Source organism: Oratosquilla oratoria, chromosome 33 (genome assembly GCF_046742065.1).
Source record: "Oratosquilla oratoria isolate Oo_2021 chromosome 33, ASM4674206v1, whole genome shotgun sequence".
Taxonomy (NCBI): Eukaryota; Metazoa; Arthropoda; class Malacostraca; order Stomatopoda; family Squillidae; genus Oratosquilla; species Oratosquilla oratoria.
In genome coordinates this window covers 49410820-49426766 of record NC_134809.1, presented here as the reverse complement: position 1 = coordinate 49426766, position 15947 = coordinate 49410820, and the positions used below count along the sequence as shown (strand labels likewise).

The window sequence follows — 15947 nt, the reverse complement described above, 5'->3', positions numbered from 1 at the left end:
TTTTTGCACTACCAGAGAGCATGGGTTCCAACCATTTCCGGGAGTAATAAAATTGGCCGAGTGATTAAAACTTATTATGACAAAGTTTTCATGATACTTATGAAAAAGAATGTGGATAGAAGACAGGTAGACGATCCTGGTATAATCAAGTTTAAATCAGAACTAGATAAAACAATGAAATTTTACAGGAATACCGTGTTGAAAGATATGGCAGCTGCAAAGAAGGGAAAAACTCAAGCCGAACAAGATGCAATCAATCATGACATAATGTTCATGAAAAGCATGCTGACGGACAGAACAGCTACCTACTCTGGCGTGAACAAGGTACTAGTCAGAAGCGTTAAGAAACGACAGGAGATACAGATTCGAGAAAAGGTGCGGCAAGATCAAGAAAGTTGTGATTATGAAGAAAATGTTGTGGCTGATAATTATTCTTCTATCAGTACTGATGAGGGTAATAACACTGATGAATTCATCAGTGCTGAGCCAAAAAGAAAACACAACGGAATAGTAAAAGAAGGGGTTTCAATTTTTGTGCCCCATGATATCTTAAAGTCAAAGGGACTTGTTTCATGCAGTGTTAGAAATAATATCTCACTAACCCAATTGAGTGCAATTGTATATTCCTTTGCATCTGCCTGTGGCGGAGATACATCAGAATTAAATTTAAATACAAGAACAACAACAAGTTCACTGGGATGGAAAATTGATGGATACACTTGATTCTAAAAGCCCTGATGATCGCCTGCCCATTCTTGTGTCTGGTGACAATGGCACAAAGCTTCTTGGAGTCCCCCCTCTTCCACATTCAAATCAGAAAGGTGGCCCACACAAAGAAGATGTTATATCAACAGCAACAAAGCAACTTTTGATGGATTGGAAATGTGAAAAGAATGTTGTGGGGATGATTTTTGACACAGCTCCATCAAATACAGGTAAGCCCATCAGAAACTGCTGTGTAGATATTAACATCATGAGGATGAATTATATACATAAATAACCATACAAAATTATAAAAACCTTTTCTAGAATTTGAATTATTTAATTAAATATTATTCTCGAACATCTTCAGGATAGAAAGCTGGTGTCCGCGTCTTCCTGCAAAAGGAATTAGGGCGAGCTCTTTTCTGATTCGCTTGTCGAAGGCATGTAGGTGAAGTCATCCTAAGTGCTTGTTGGGATTGTCTCAAAGTGGAAGACTCTTCAGGTCTAACCATAATGCTTTTCAAGAGGTGAGCCTTCATCCTTTACAATAAGAACAGGAACCTTGAATGTACATGGTTGAATGCATGACAACCGAGCAAAGTTATTCATTCAAATTATCACCTTAATAAATTCGGAAATGATAGGAAAAAAACTATTCAAATTAGCGAACATTCTATAATTGCTCTCGTTTATTTCCAGATTCAAGAACCTCTTCTCCAAACTGGTAGGCTACAACGGCAAAAATAAATACTACTACCCCATAATGCCTGGAGTGTTTGAGGAATGCCAGGAGGAGATGACCAATTTCTTCCGTAAATCCAAACCATTTGCTCGGGGCGACTACAAGGAGTTGGTAGAGCTTTGCCTGCTGTTTGTGACTAAAGGATCTGAACCTGTGAAGTTCACAATGGTCAGGCCCGGTACACTTCATAAAGCAAGGTGGAAGGCCAAGTTGCTCTATACCCTCAAGATCGTTCTTTTGTCATTTATGACTCAAGAGGAGTTTCCTAGAGCCGAGATTGCAACTGAAACTCAAATCATCAAGTTGAAAAATTTTGCTGTCTTCACATTTGCAGTTTATGCCCCATGGTGGCTTGTTTGCCCAGTTCCTGCCTCTGCTCCACTAAATGATTTGCATCTAGTAGAAATCTTGGCTGAATTTGCCCCACATGACGCCATACTAGTTAACCCATTAAATCCCAAGTTTTTTTGGTCAGGAATTTCCACGGTTTTCTGTAATCTAAGTAATGTGAAGGGTTATGAGAGACAATATATAGTGGTTTTAATGCTTTATTTCCTGCAGTAAGCTTATAAGAAGCTGTCCTCAAATGAGGACACTGGGATAATATAATATCTTTGTATAGTGATAATCTGTTAGCAAAGGATACTATAAAGAAAAACATATTCTTCTATTTTTGTGTGTTTGATGCTGAAAACTTGTAAAAATAAATCTGATATTCTAAGAAAATATGATATAAAGTAACCCAATACAAATAAACTGAATCATGAAAGCCAATATATCATTTTGCATTAACTTTTTGTGATAAGGGGCAAAACATTCTATACAGAGTGTTACATTGCATTTAGCACAATATGTTCTTGGTTTCTTGAAGCAAGGTTTCCTTTGGCACCGTCTTTGTTGTTCCCGTTTTGCAACAACATGGTCCTTTCCGTCATACCGAACATCAGCGAGTTTCGTAGATGGCTTGGTGCGTTACTTTTTCTCCCCAGTTTTCTGCCTGCATCTCCCAACTTCAAATAAGGCACACATACTGCTCTTTTGAAGCTTACTAAGCCAAGGTGTTCCTTTCCTTGATGTAGGAATTTATGGATGATCCACGCATTTACAATCATCATGTCTAATACACGTGTGAAGAGCGGCCAATACCACTTCTTTCCCCGTAGAGAAGTTGCGTATTTCCCAGTCAACCAGTCATGGTGATCTACACCTCCCATATAAGCACTGTAGTTGCTCAGAACATTTGGCTGAGGAATATCACCTTCTGCTTTTATATCACTTTGCCATCTCTTAACCTTTTTGACAGGTTCAATGGTATCATAATTTGTTCCAACACACACACACTTGTTGTCAGACCACCTGACAAAAAGAATTTCTTCATTTGTGTCAAACATATAATCATAGGTGCCTCGTTTCTCTTTTTTCATGATATTTGTTGGCCGTAAAGGACATTTGCTCAATCTCCTTTCCCTGACTGTGCCTGTGGCCTGATAACCGAGATTCCTATGACGACCTAACAAATCATACCCAATGAAAAAGTTGTCAAAGAAAACAGAATGACAATTTGGTACTTTCACTGCCTCTAACATTCTCAAAACAACCTTTGTTCCGAGTAACAGGCCATCATTATCATCATTCCTAGAACTCTTGTCACAATAAATGTCAAAATTATAGCAGTAACCTGAGGCTCCACAAACAGCCCAGAATTTGTACCCAAATCTGATGGGTTTACCTCTCATAAACTGCTTCAATGAATTACGTCCATAGTACTTCACCATCATTTCATCTACAGATATGAATTCCTCAAATATGCCAAACTGCTGAAATGACTCTTTGGCTAGTGACAATAGAGACCTAATTTTGAACCCTTTGTCATGTGTATTGTCCTTGGCATCTTCATTATTGCAAAAATGTATAAGACTTTTCACAAGCTGATAACGATTTCTTGACATTGCCCTTTGAATGATTGGGACCCCGAGATCTTCCTCACTTGACCAGTAATCTCTCTCAGAAGGAACTTTGTGATATCCAGAAAATAATAATATTCCAATGAATGTTTTCAACTCATCAACACTGAATGGAAAATCACACATATTTTTACATGAACTTGCATAGCGAACTGTCTCTTTGATAATGTGCTCATAGATGCCGGGAGTCATATGTTTCTCAAAGAGTTCCAGAGGTGATAAAGTATCTAGATTATCTTTCATTTTCTGCAAACAATCCCTGTGATGTTCGGAACGCCCTTTGACCTTCCTTTATTCTGGAGTTTTGTGTTTCCATACGGGTTCAGAGTCACAAAATTTGCGGGTTTTTTTCTGGATGATGTAGTGGCTTTAGCTTTATTTTCAGCATGTTCTTCTATCGGCACTCTATCCACATGAACTTCTAAGGTACCAGGCACATCTTGAACAGATATCTCACCCATTTCATCTTCAGCTATATACTCCTCGTTAGTCAGTTCATCTACATCCGGTGGTACAATAATCACATCAGCTCTTTCAGCTGTATCTTCCTCTTCATCCTCATCAAACAATAATTCAAGGGCTCTCTCAACTGTGAGTGCAGAACGTTGTCTCTTTGCCATCTGTGGTGAAACAGAATAATATACATATGTTTATAAAAGAGAATAATCATAATAAAAAATAAAAAAAATTATTCTGTATTTTTATTCTTAAATTTTGGCCTGTATTGGCCATGTGAGGGGAAACAGATCCCTCGCACATTGACACTACTATTATACAGTAACTATATAACTGCTATAACTAAATAGTTGCACTATTATAATGCACCAACCTTTGAAACAGTATTCAGTCAGATGTGTTGCCTACGACGATCCGAGCACAAATGACGTATTAGTGGGTATAGCAGGCACCGTCATCCATGGCATGTTGTAACATGAATAATCAGTGGGAGTCGCAGGTTCTTTTATCGTTGTCCTGTTGTGACCTGTAGTAGCACATGCTTCTATCATATTGTCCCAGTGTCCTCATTTGAGGACAGGCATTTTATAATATTGCTGGCTTGCTGGGTACTAATAATAATTACTTGATATATAATGTACATGGTAAATCAGCGTCTTAGAAACATGTGACAACACCTATAATATCGGTGTCGATAGAGTAGTGCTCTGTATTGAAGATAAAATGTTGGCTTATTTGTGGCTCAATTTATCCCTGAAATTGGACCCCAACTAAATGCTTTTGTATGCATCAGTGAAACATAGTTTTAACATGAGGTTGTTGCAAAAACATTATAGTTTGTATTTTATGTATCTTTGAGTTATTCTATTCTCTTATTTATGAATATGACAATAATATACCTGGTGTCCTCAAATGAGGACACTGGGACATAATAATGCACGGGTGACACTCAGTAGATACACTTGGTACCTGACCGAAGAGTTGGTTCCATTGGCTTTGTTCTCGTCACAAATACAAGACGAGACAAAAGAAGAGATGAGAAAGGCCCTTCTCTGTCATGAACATACTGAAGTTACAAAGAGAGTGGGACTTGATCATGGTGGCTATGGTAAGCCACATCTTTCCCCTGTCCCAGAGAGTAACGCTAACTTGGTAAAATTAGTTAGACCTGATTCAAGCCGGTTCTTTAGTATTCTAGGCATGCCTTGTCAGTTTCTCTATAAACCAGCCAGTGAATAGACAGATCATGACGATTATTTAAACATAGCTTGGATTGTGAACAAGTTTCAAGTTGTCAATGAGGCAGCAGAGCGAGTTGTAAAGCTATATCATGACTTTTTCAATATTGCTAGAGATGAGAGGCGTTTTCAAGAAGCTCTTCAAGTAGTCGAAAATGACAGACGCTATGTACCTAATCAGCGTAAAAGATCATCTGGCTCTGAATAAATATCATGGTTTCTTGCTGTTGAGAACTAAGTAAATGTGGATATGTGATAAAATGTCATAATGTACACCTTGAAAGAATTGTAATTTATGTTTGTATTAATAAATTCAATGGTAGTTATATAAACTACCAATAGGCGACTTGCCAAATGCGTAAAATCCTTTAATTCTTTAAATTGCTGTTGCTAACTCAAATATGTGTGAATCTATAAAATATTTGACCAAGGTATCTCTTTAGTCAATATTCAACACAAAAATTTTGAACAGCATTGTAGGAAAAAGTTGAGGCAACTGTCACATCCTAATACATATATGCATATGTATATATATATATATATATATGTGTGTGTGTGTGTGTGTGTGTGTGTGTGTGTGTGTGTGTGTGTGTGTGTGTGTGTGTGTGTGTGTGTGTGTGTGTGTGTGTGTGTGTGTGTGTGTGTGTGTGTATGAGTGGATGGGTGGTGAGATCAACACAGGGAACCGTTTAGGGATTTATTCTGACGTTTCGTCCTTACCAGGACTTCTTCAGAGTACATGCACATTCGAACAATTCATCCCCTAAATACCCGCCGAATCTATCCGCGTTCCACCATGATCGACCTGACCTCTCGTCCTCCTACGCTCTGCCTCGCGAAGTATCAAGCGGCTGGCCGTCTTTGTTAATTTAATAAACCCATCGTGATGGTTGTTGTTTGGATGGGAAGCGATGTAAGCTGCTTCAGTTATTTTTCTTCTTTTCTTAGGAAGTCCTTTCTGCAGCACCTCTACTCTGTTCCAGTCTGGTAAGTGGCCGTGAGTATCTATATGAACCACTAGCGAGTTTGATACTCGGTGTGCCTTGACGTCATTCCTGTGCTCAACTGTCCGCTTCTTAATACCTCGGCTGGTTTCCCCGTAGTAGCTCACAGGACAGTTTCCACACGGTATCTTGTAGACGACACTGTTTTCTTCCCCGTTGGCCATGAACACGAGCCATATAACAAATTGACCTTCCTCGACACCGTCATCTGGAGGAAAGAGAACAAGACCGCATTCTCGGTTCATAGAAAAAGTACAAATAAAGACGACATCATTCACTACTACTCCGGCCACAACGAGAGAGTAAAGAGTGGAGTGGTAATAGGATTCTTCCTGAGAGCATACCGCATTTGTAGTGAAGAATTTATTAAAGATGAAATGGATTACATTTTCAACATTTTCACCAAACTCTGTTATCCGGAAGGGCTGTTGTGCCGACTTAGAGAAAAGGCTTTAAAGATAGCAAAAAGAAGCACAAGGAACAGAGGAGACGTGACTGAAAATGATAGCAGGGAATATTTGTCCGTGCCAAACTCGAGCCACTCAGGCGAGTTGGGACAGTTGCTCACTAGAGCCGGCATCAAGGTTGCGATCAGCACGGGAACGAAAATAGGAGACATTGTTAAGAACCAGAATAAAGTCATGGCCAACGGGGAAGAAAACAGTGTCGTCTACAAGATACCGTGTGGAAACTGTCCTGTGAGCTACTACGGGGAAACCAGCCGAGGTATTAAGAAGCGGACAGTTGAGCACAGGAATGACGTCAAGGCACACCGAGTATCAAACTCGCTAGTGGTTCATATAGATACTCACGGCCACTTACCAGACTGGAACAGAGTAGAGGTGCTGCAGAAAGGACTTCCTAAGAAAAGAAGAAAAATAACTGAAGCAGCTTACATCGCTTCCCATCCAAACAACAACCATCACGATGGGTTTATTAAATTAACAAAGACGGCCAGCCGCTTGATACTTCGCGAGGCAGAGCGTAGGAGGACGAGAGGTCAGGTCGATCATGGTGGAACGCGGATAGATTCGGCGGGTATTTAGGGGATGAATTGTTCGAATGTGCATGTACTCTGAAGAAGTCCTGGTAAGGACGAAACGTCAGAATAAATCCCTAAACGGTTCCCTGTGTTTATCTCACCACCCATCCACTCATCTGTCTCACATATTTCAATATATATATATATATATATATATATATATATATGTATGTATGTATGTATGTATGTATGTATGTATGTATGTATGTATGTATTTATGTATGTATGTATTTATATATATGTATATATATATATATGTATATATATATATGTATATATATATATATATATATATATGTTGAGGCATTGTGACAGGTTGGTGAAGGTGGGTGAGGAATACATAAATTAGAGTCCAAGTTTATTTCTGACTAGTTTCGCACAAATAGGCTTCTTCAGAGAAATAATGTAATAAGGAGAAAATAATGCGAACATATATATGGGGCACTGAGGAGCTTCGGAGAGCTCACCCAGGAATGCCTCTGTATATTGGGGATTTTGTCCTGTTGTCCATTATTGAGGGGTCTTTGTTCCGGTGGCGTAATGTCCTAGTTTTCCTGTTGTCCGTTACTGGGGGGTCTTCGTTCCGGTGGCGTAATGTCCTAGTTGTCCTGTTGTCCGTTATTGTGCGAAACTAGTCAGAAATAAACTTGGACTCTGATTTATGTCTTCCTCACCCACCTTCACATATATATATATACTTTGTCTACTGTTCTCTCTGTTGCATCTATTGCTCCAACCGCAGGAACATTTACAAAGAGAGATATGACATCCAGACTATAGCTACTGGTCTTTGAAGTGTGAGTTTTATAGTCTTTTTGTTGTACCGCGCATTTATCTATCTATTGATTTATTTATTATAGGTTCCACTTATTGAGCCTAACATTTTTAAAGTAATTTTACCTGTAGTTTGGCTAATCTGTGTGGCGCACTACGGGTCCAGGATCTTATCGATTCACGCTGGTTTCAGAAATTCCCCACCGCATTTTGTAGATTCTGTCCTGGTCAAGGACGAACGAGTTTGTTCAATTGAAGGCCACACACATTCATGAGAAGTGGGGGTCTCGGTCTGTCGAGGCCACCGTTATCCCTCCCTCCCTCACTAATTTGCTTCTCATCTAATCAGAATTGTCTGCCGCGAGAAATGTTTACTAAATAGTTCGCCTTCTAGAAGAGGTTTGGTCTAATGGTGAGAGAGTTTCAAACAAAACAGAATCGCCTGAGGGTAGCCAGAACAAAGCACCTAAGGATGTTACTTCGTCATCAAAGTACCGGTTCCTCGGGGCTGCACGCCCTGTCGAAGGCGAAGGCGAACATTTTGATAGATTTCGGATACAGGTGGCGGGGAAATTACCCTATCAGACGTCCGCCTCGCGGGATCGCCACGCGCAGGCACCTATCCCAACTTGAAGTTTTTGGTGGAAAGGAGGGAGTGGGGGAGAAGGCGAAATAAGGGTATAGGGTGAAGACCACTCCATAAATGTGGAGATTAGGCGTAGTAAAATAAAATCTTCAGCCTTTTGCTGTAGTACCTTTGAAGCGGGGTTGTGGTATTGGTGGACCTTTTGATAACAGGGTCATAGCCTTTGTAGGCGTCGTGCAAGCTTCTTAACCCTTTTCACCACGGTGACGCCCTCTTGACTGCGTGAAATCGTCTTCCCTTTATCCAGGATAAAAGCAAGAAATCATCACAATGGAGGCTGTCAAGACAGCCGCAATCTCATCGCGGTGGGAATGAAGGAGAAGAAGGTGAGGAACCTAATCTAGGAGGTGATGAGCATCTACGGCGAACCCGTCACCCTTGCGCTATGTGCTCTAGAGACTGTTGGGGGCAGTTACTACTGGAAGTCGGAGAGAAGTACGGGATTCGAACCCACAACTAAGCGAATACGAGACCATCTTGCTTCCGATGACGTCACATAGCTCTTTGCCAAGGACAAACAATCGTAAATAGCTGATTCTCTGGCTGGTCAGTATTGTAACAACACGGTAAGAAGGGGGTTTGAACATTGAACAGAATTTGCTCTCAGAAGGCATCCCAGAGTCGAATAATACCCCCCCCCCCCCCCCGTGATACAGAAGTCATAGGGAATGTAGAGGGATCTATCATGGAGAAAAAGATCAAGATGCGGCATGCAGTTATGTGTCACTTTCATGTTGGGGCCCGAATGGGCTAAATGGTTCTTGTCTCGTGGCGTTCCGCATTGCTTAATATTCATATTGCTAACATTCTTTTTTACTAAATAAACTCCCGATAGTTGTTGCGTATTTGCATATTCAACCCTTGAGGATCTGAAGAACTGCAAAATACTTTCAGGAATAGGGCAGAGGCACACCCTTGTCCAGACACTTTTGAACACTGAATGAACAGGGTACTGGGCAGAATTGTCAATCAATGTCATTGTGGAACACTCATTGCTAACACTAGAGTCACTGGCCTTGTCTTTTCCGATGAATGCATACTGTTTACAGAATCTTTCTATGTTTTGGTTGCAGCCCTCGAGTCACTGCACAAAGAGGCGAGACTGCTGGGGCTTCAGGTCTTCTGGGCCAAGACCGAGTTTCAGGCATGTGTGGGCTTACTAGATGATACAGTTCAGAAAGGTCATGCAGAAAGTGAGCATAGTGGTGTCAGGAATCCTTCGAAGGACTGGAATTACTCGTGGTGTTTGTGAGCTCGCTCAACCAGAGTGTATGGTGTATTTATACGGGATGACTAAGACTCCTCAAATAGTTTGTGCTCCCTGTCTCGCCTTACAGTTGTGAGGCATGAGCACTGAATGCTGACTTGAATGGACATCTCCACGTCTTTGCTATCCCTGATATGAATGTATCAAACCTGGAACTGCTCCGAGTATCAGTCAAGATCAATTACCAGCATGATTCATGAACATCAACTCCTACTAAACAGACATGATGTTGATCCAACTCATAGGGTAATCTCCACAAGAGACGCCCTTTGATGGAAGAGATAAGGGGGGCATTCATGGAACCCAAAGCTGGGGCAAGATCCTACCGAGAGCTGTTTGGGATGGTGAGAGTAGTAGATATATTGAAGCTTGCTTGTAGAAACCATGCTGAATGGCGGTCGGCGTGTGAAAGAAGTGACCCTTGATGATGATTGATGCGATGGGTTGCCACTTAGTTACCGAAGGGTTGCTATAGAGATGAATTAGCCTGTCAGCAGCCACGATAAAAAGAAAAAGTGCGACCCGGCACGGAGGGAATTAAGGTTGTGATACTCTCTCGAGCTGTTTGACACTCCTTGTCGACTTAGCTGTGACGCCAGGTGATTTCGTTTAGCAGAAGGGAAGAGGTATTCAGACATCAATAGGGTACTCTCTAATTGAGAACCTGTTAGTTCTTGTAGATATTACCTAAGTGTTGTAAATAGACATTTATAGGTTCTATCGTTTCCGTACCAGAACTCTAGCAGTGCTAATTTGCTTGCTTTAGCAATATTGTTTTGATATTAGATCTGTGCACGTGACTAACCTACCCGCCTCCAAGTCATCTCCACCTATCCTCAACACACAAACACACACAAACACACACACACACACACACACACACACACACACACACACACACACACACACACACACACACACACACACACACACACACACACACACACACACACACACACACACACACACACACACACACACAAACACACACACAAACACACACACAAACACACACACACACACACACACACACACACACACACACACACACACACGCACACACACACACACACACACACACACACAAATACTATTTAAAGAAATAGTCAAAGAACAAATGAACGAAAGTACAAAGGACACTGTGATAAAAGTAATAAAAGAAAAAAAATGGGTATTAGACACAATAGACAAAAAATAAATTATTGTAATCTATGGTATCAAAGAAAAACATGGACTAATAAGGTCCAACAGGAAAAAGAGAAGAATATAGTGACGTAAATACTATATAGGAGGAGGTACAAGGACTTGAAAAGGGTATAGAAGAAATTTACAGGATGGGGAAATATTCTGAAGAGAAGAATAGACCTCTCAAAGTAAAACTTAATTCGCAGAGGATAGCGGAAGAAATAATAACAAACGCAGGAAGACCAGCAAAAAGTAATAACTACATAAATTTATGGATAAAAAAAAGGAACTGAGGGATGAGGAAAAAGAAAAAAAAAAACACTAAAAGAGGAAGCTAAGGAAAAATGAGAAAAGAACGGAGAACGAAAGGATTTTTTTTTTTTTTGAGAGAGAGAGAGAGTGATGGACTTGAGACTGAGGAAATGGTACATAAGGGAAAAGGAAATGCAGGAGCAAGAAGAAAACGCAGAGAAGGAAAAAATAAAGGTAACATATACCAACATGTATTGATATCAGGGATAGATGAATTGAATGACTATCTGGAATAAGAAAAAACAGATATAATGGGGATTGTGGAAACAAAATTGAAAGAATCACTACCACCATATAGTATAGGCCAAGGATTACATAATTGTTGGATGAGAAACAGAGAAACAAAGGAGGGTGGAGGAGTCATGTTGCTAACCAAGAAAGCCCTAAATGCGACAAAAATCACAGGAGAGAACATTGTGATAAGAGTTGAGGATAGAGATATGAGGATAGAGATATGAAAAATAGAAAGTATATAGTCATTTATGTCCCGCCTAAACTCACGTATGGAATTAAAGTAAATACTCCGAAATGTTGGAAGACACAAGAAAACACTAAATGAAATACTAAAAAAAGAAGGAAATCTGGTAATTATGGGTGATTTTAACTCGAAAGAAATATGTTGGGAGGAAATTATTGTGAAAGGTGGAGAAGATCACTGGGGAAAAATATTACTGGAAATGACCATTGATTACACATTCACGCAATGGGTCAAGGAAAATACCAGATATAGAAATAACGATGAACCCTCAAGATTGGATTTGATATTCTCATCAGAACCCGAAATTATGGATGAAATCGAATACAAAACACCAATTAGAAAAAGAGATCACATACTACTAAAACTAGAATTAAATGAAGAAACAAATATAGAAATAAACGAAAAACACAGAAAAGGAAGACTAATGTATAACAAAACAGAATTTGGGAAACTTAGAATATTCTTTCAAGATGCAGATTGGGAAAATTTTAATAATGAAGAAAAAAAGGTGAAAGAGAAATGGACAATTTGGAGGGAAATCTATAATGAAGGAGTGGACAAGTATGTACCTAGACAAAAACAGGAAAGGGTATACATAAAATCCTGGTACAATAAAAGTGCAGTGAGGCAAAAGACAGAAGAGATAAAGCCTGGAAAAGATGGAAAAAGTCTGAGAAATGGAAAATATACACCAAACTAAGAAATGAATATGTAAAAATACATAGGGAAGAAAAAAAAATTATGAAAAGGACATAATAGACAAATGTAACGATCAACCCAAGTTATTTTATAAATATGTAAACGGCAAACTAAAAAATAAACAGGAAATACTTGAATTATATCAAGGTAACAGAGAATACACAGATGTAGAAATGGCAAATGTTATGAACAAATATTCTCAAATCTGTATTCACAAAAAAAAAAAAAAAACATCACAAAACTGTGATCAAAGAAATGAAGTAAGATTTCCTCCAATGAGGGAATTAAATATTACTCAGAATGAAATAAGGAATCAAATATTAAAGCTTGACGTTAACAAATCACATGGCCCGGACGGAGTTGCAAACTGGATACTAAAGGAATGTATAGATGAACTAACAGGAAAGATATACAAAATAGTTGAATGTTCACTGAAAGAAGGAAAATTACCAGGAGACTGGAAAAATGCTAATATAGTGCCAATATATAAGGGGGGAAATAAGGAAATTATAAACCGGTGTCCCTAACGAGTAAAATAGTTAAGATTTGTGAGAGATTCATTAAAAATAGATGGTCAAATATTTGGAGAACAATATATTGAAACCGAGGCAATTTGGATTCAGACACTATTTTGATTTGTTTCCATTCATGATTGACAGGTATATTGCAAGAAAGGGATGGATGGGCAGACTGTGCCTTCCTGGACTTACAAAAGGCATTTGATAAGGCACCACACAGAAAATTCTATATAAACTGGAAACAATAGGAGGCATACATGGAAAACTATTGAATTGGATGGAGGACTTCCTACATGGAAGAAAAATGAGAGTAGTGCTTAGAGACAAATATTCAAAATGTGAAGAAATGAGTAGTGGCGTCTCACAGGGGTCAGTAGCTCTGATAATGTTTGCTATACATGTGAATGGCATGGACGAAAGTATTGAATGTTACATGAACTTCTTTGCGGATGACGCAAAGTTATTAAAGAGAATAAACTCCGAAATAGAATGTGAATCATTACAGAGTGATCTGAACAAAGTCTCGAGTGAGGCAAGAGTAGAATTCAATATCAAGAAATGGAGTATAATTGAATTTGGGAAAAGCAAGAATAGAATATCAGGACAATATAAAATTGACGGAAAAGAAGTAAAGAAAGTAAATTCAGAAAGAGACCTAGGAGTAGCCATCACCAAAGATATGTCGCCTGATAAACATATATATAAAATAGTCGGAGAAACATATAATTTGTTGAGATCAGTAAAGGTGCCCTTTAAATACCTGAATAAGGAAATTATTTAAAAAAATATTACAAACACTGATAAGGCCAAAAATGGAATATGCAGCGCTGATATGGTCACCTAGTATAAAAAAGAATATAAGAAAATTAGAAAGAATACAAAGGGTAACGACAAAGATGGCCCCAACACTTTCAAACATATAAACAAAGACTGGCCGAAATGGAATTGCCGATCCTGAAACAAAGAAGAGAACGAGGGGACCTACTAACCATCCACAGACTTATGAAAGGAAAAGAATGCCTTGATAGAAAGGACTTATCAAAGTGGGACAGGAAAAACAAGAGGACATGCAATGAAACTCAAAAAGGACAACTACAAAAGAGACCTGAAAAAGAACAGCTTCCCACACAGAGTGATAGATGTATTGAACAAATTGGACGAAAAAATAGTGTGTGCAAACACAATACAAGAATTTAAGAACAAACTTGATCTTGCGAGATACAAAAACGAGTCACCACGAGCATAGCTCCCTTTCCCGTAAAATACAACTAGGTAAACACACACACACACACACACACACACACACACACACACACACACACACACACACACACACACACACACACACACACACACACACACACACACACACACACACATAAACACACACACACACACACGCGCACGCACACATACACACACACACACACGCACACACACACACACACACACACACACACACACACACACACACACACACACACACACACACACACACACACACACACACACACACACACACATACACACACACACACCTAGTTGTATTTACCTGGTTGTATTTTGCGGGAAGGGGAGTTACGCTCGTGGGGTCCCGCCTTTGTATCTCGCAGTGTCTGTTTGCTCTTAAACTCATGAATGGTTTTTGCGCACACTATTTCTTTGTCCAGCTTATTCCAAGTGTCCACCACTCTATGTGGAAAACTGTTTTTCTTCATATCTCTTCTGTAGCTATGTTTTTTATTTGCTTTCTATGTCCTCTTGTGCTTCTCTTGTCCCAGTTTAACAGGTCCTCTCTATCGAGTATTTCTGTACCCTTCATGATTCTGTAGGAGTCTTTTACTGCAGATCCTAGATGATGAATTGGCATACATCAAGAATACTTTTAAGAAGCTGAAATACCCCGAAAGTTTGATCACCAAAACAAGGAAGAAAGCTGAGAAGATCTACGATGGCTCAAACGTCCAGGCTCCGGAAAAAGATAAGTCATACTTTATAACTGTCCCTAATTCTACGAACATTGGAGCTATTGATAATTATTTGTTAAAAGGTGGAGTAAATATAGCTAAAGTGTCTTCCAATAAGATAAGAAAAATATTTGAAAAACGTGCTGGTGTTCATAATAACTTCAGTGTCGTTTACCGCATTCCATGCAGCGGCTGTCCTTCATCATATTTCGGTGAATCAGGTCGAGGGATCAAGAAACGCTTGAATGAACACAAAAATTACCTCAGGACGCACAGAACATCTAACTCCCTGGTTCGTCATTTAGACAAATGCGGGAACCTACTTGACTGGAGTCGCGTGGAAATTCTACACGAAGGACTCGAAAAGAAGATGAGAAAAACTGTGGAAGCTGTACATATCGCCATCAGGGAAAATAACAATGACAGAGACGGATTAAAATGCCTTTCAAAAACAGCAAGTGTCTTAATAATTAAATAGTTAGCCAAAGGGAAGACCTGACACATTCACCCACAGCTGACCGGGTTCCCTCTCGCTGCGAGTATAAGACTTGTGATCTGATTGTAATGCAGCACGTCCTCTAAAGAAGACCAAGTTGGTCGAAACGTTAGGGCAATAAACTCTATTCCCAACACAGCTTCGTTTGCCCTTCCCTACCCATTTCTCTCTCATTTGTCTGAGTACATCGGCGTAACCACCACAACACTGTCGAAGAGGATCTCAGCCCATTTGCAGGACGGCGCCATAAGGAGGCATTACCTGTACGAACATGGGCTCGTACTCAAAAGGCACCACATGGAAAACAACACCACCATCATCGAGAGAAACAACGACACCAGACGACTAAGAATGACAGAAGCGGTGCTCATTTTCAACCAAAAACCCGCTATCAACATCCAGCAACAGCCCGAAATGTCTTTACCAACCAGAAGGCAGAGAATGATTCCCGTGC

The 15947-nt window shown here is 39.7% G+C and overlaps 1 protein-coding gene across 1 annotated transcript; it reads left to right on the top strand.

Moving 5' to 3' along the window:
- Positions 1-1105: 1105 nt before the first annotated feature.
- Positions 1106-2026, top strand: LOC143018031 (uncharacterized). The gene is made up of 2 exons (XM_076173070.1): positions 1106-1232; positions 1405-2026. Exons 1-2 carry the CDS (start codon positions 1219-1221, stop codon positions 2009-2011), a joined length of 621 nt encoding a protein of 206 aa, XP_076029185.1. The 5' UTR covers positions 1106-1218; the 3' UTR covers positions 2012-2026.
- Positions 2027-15947: the final 13921 nt, after the last annotated feature.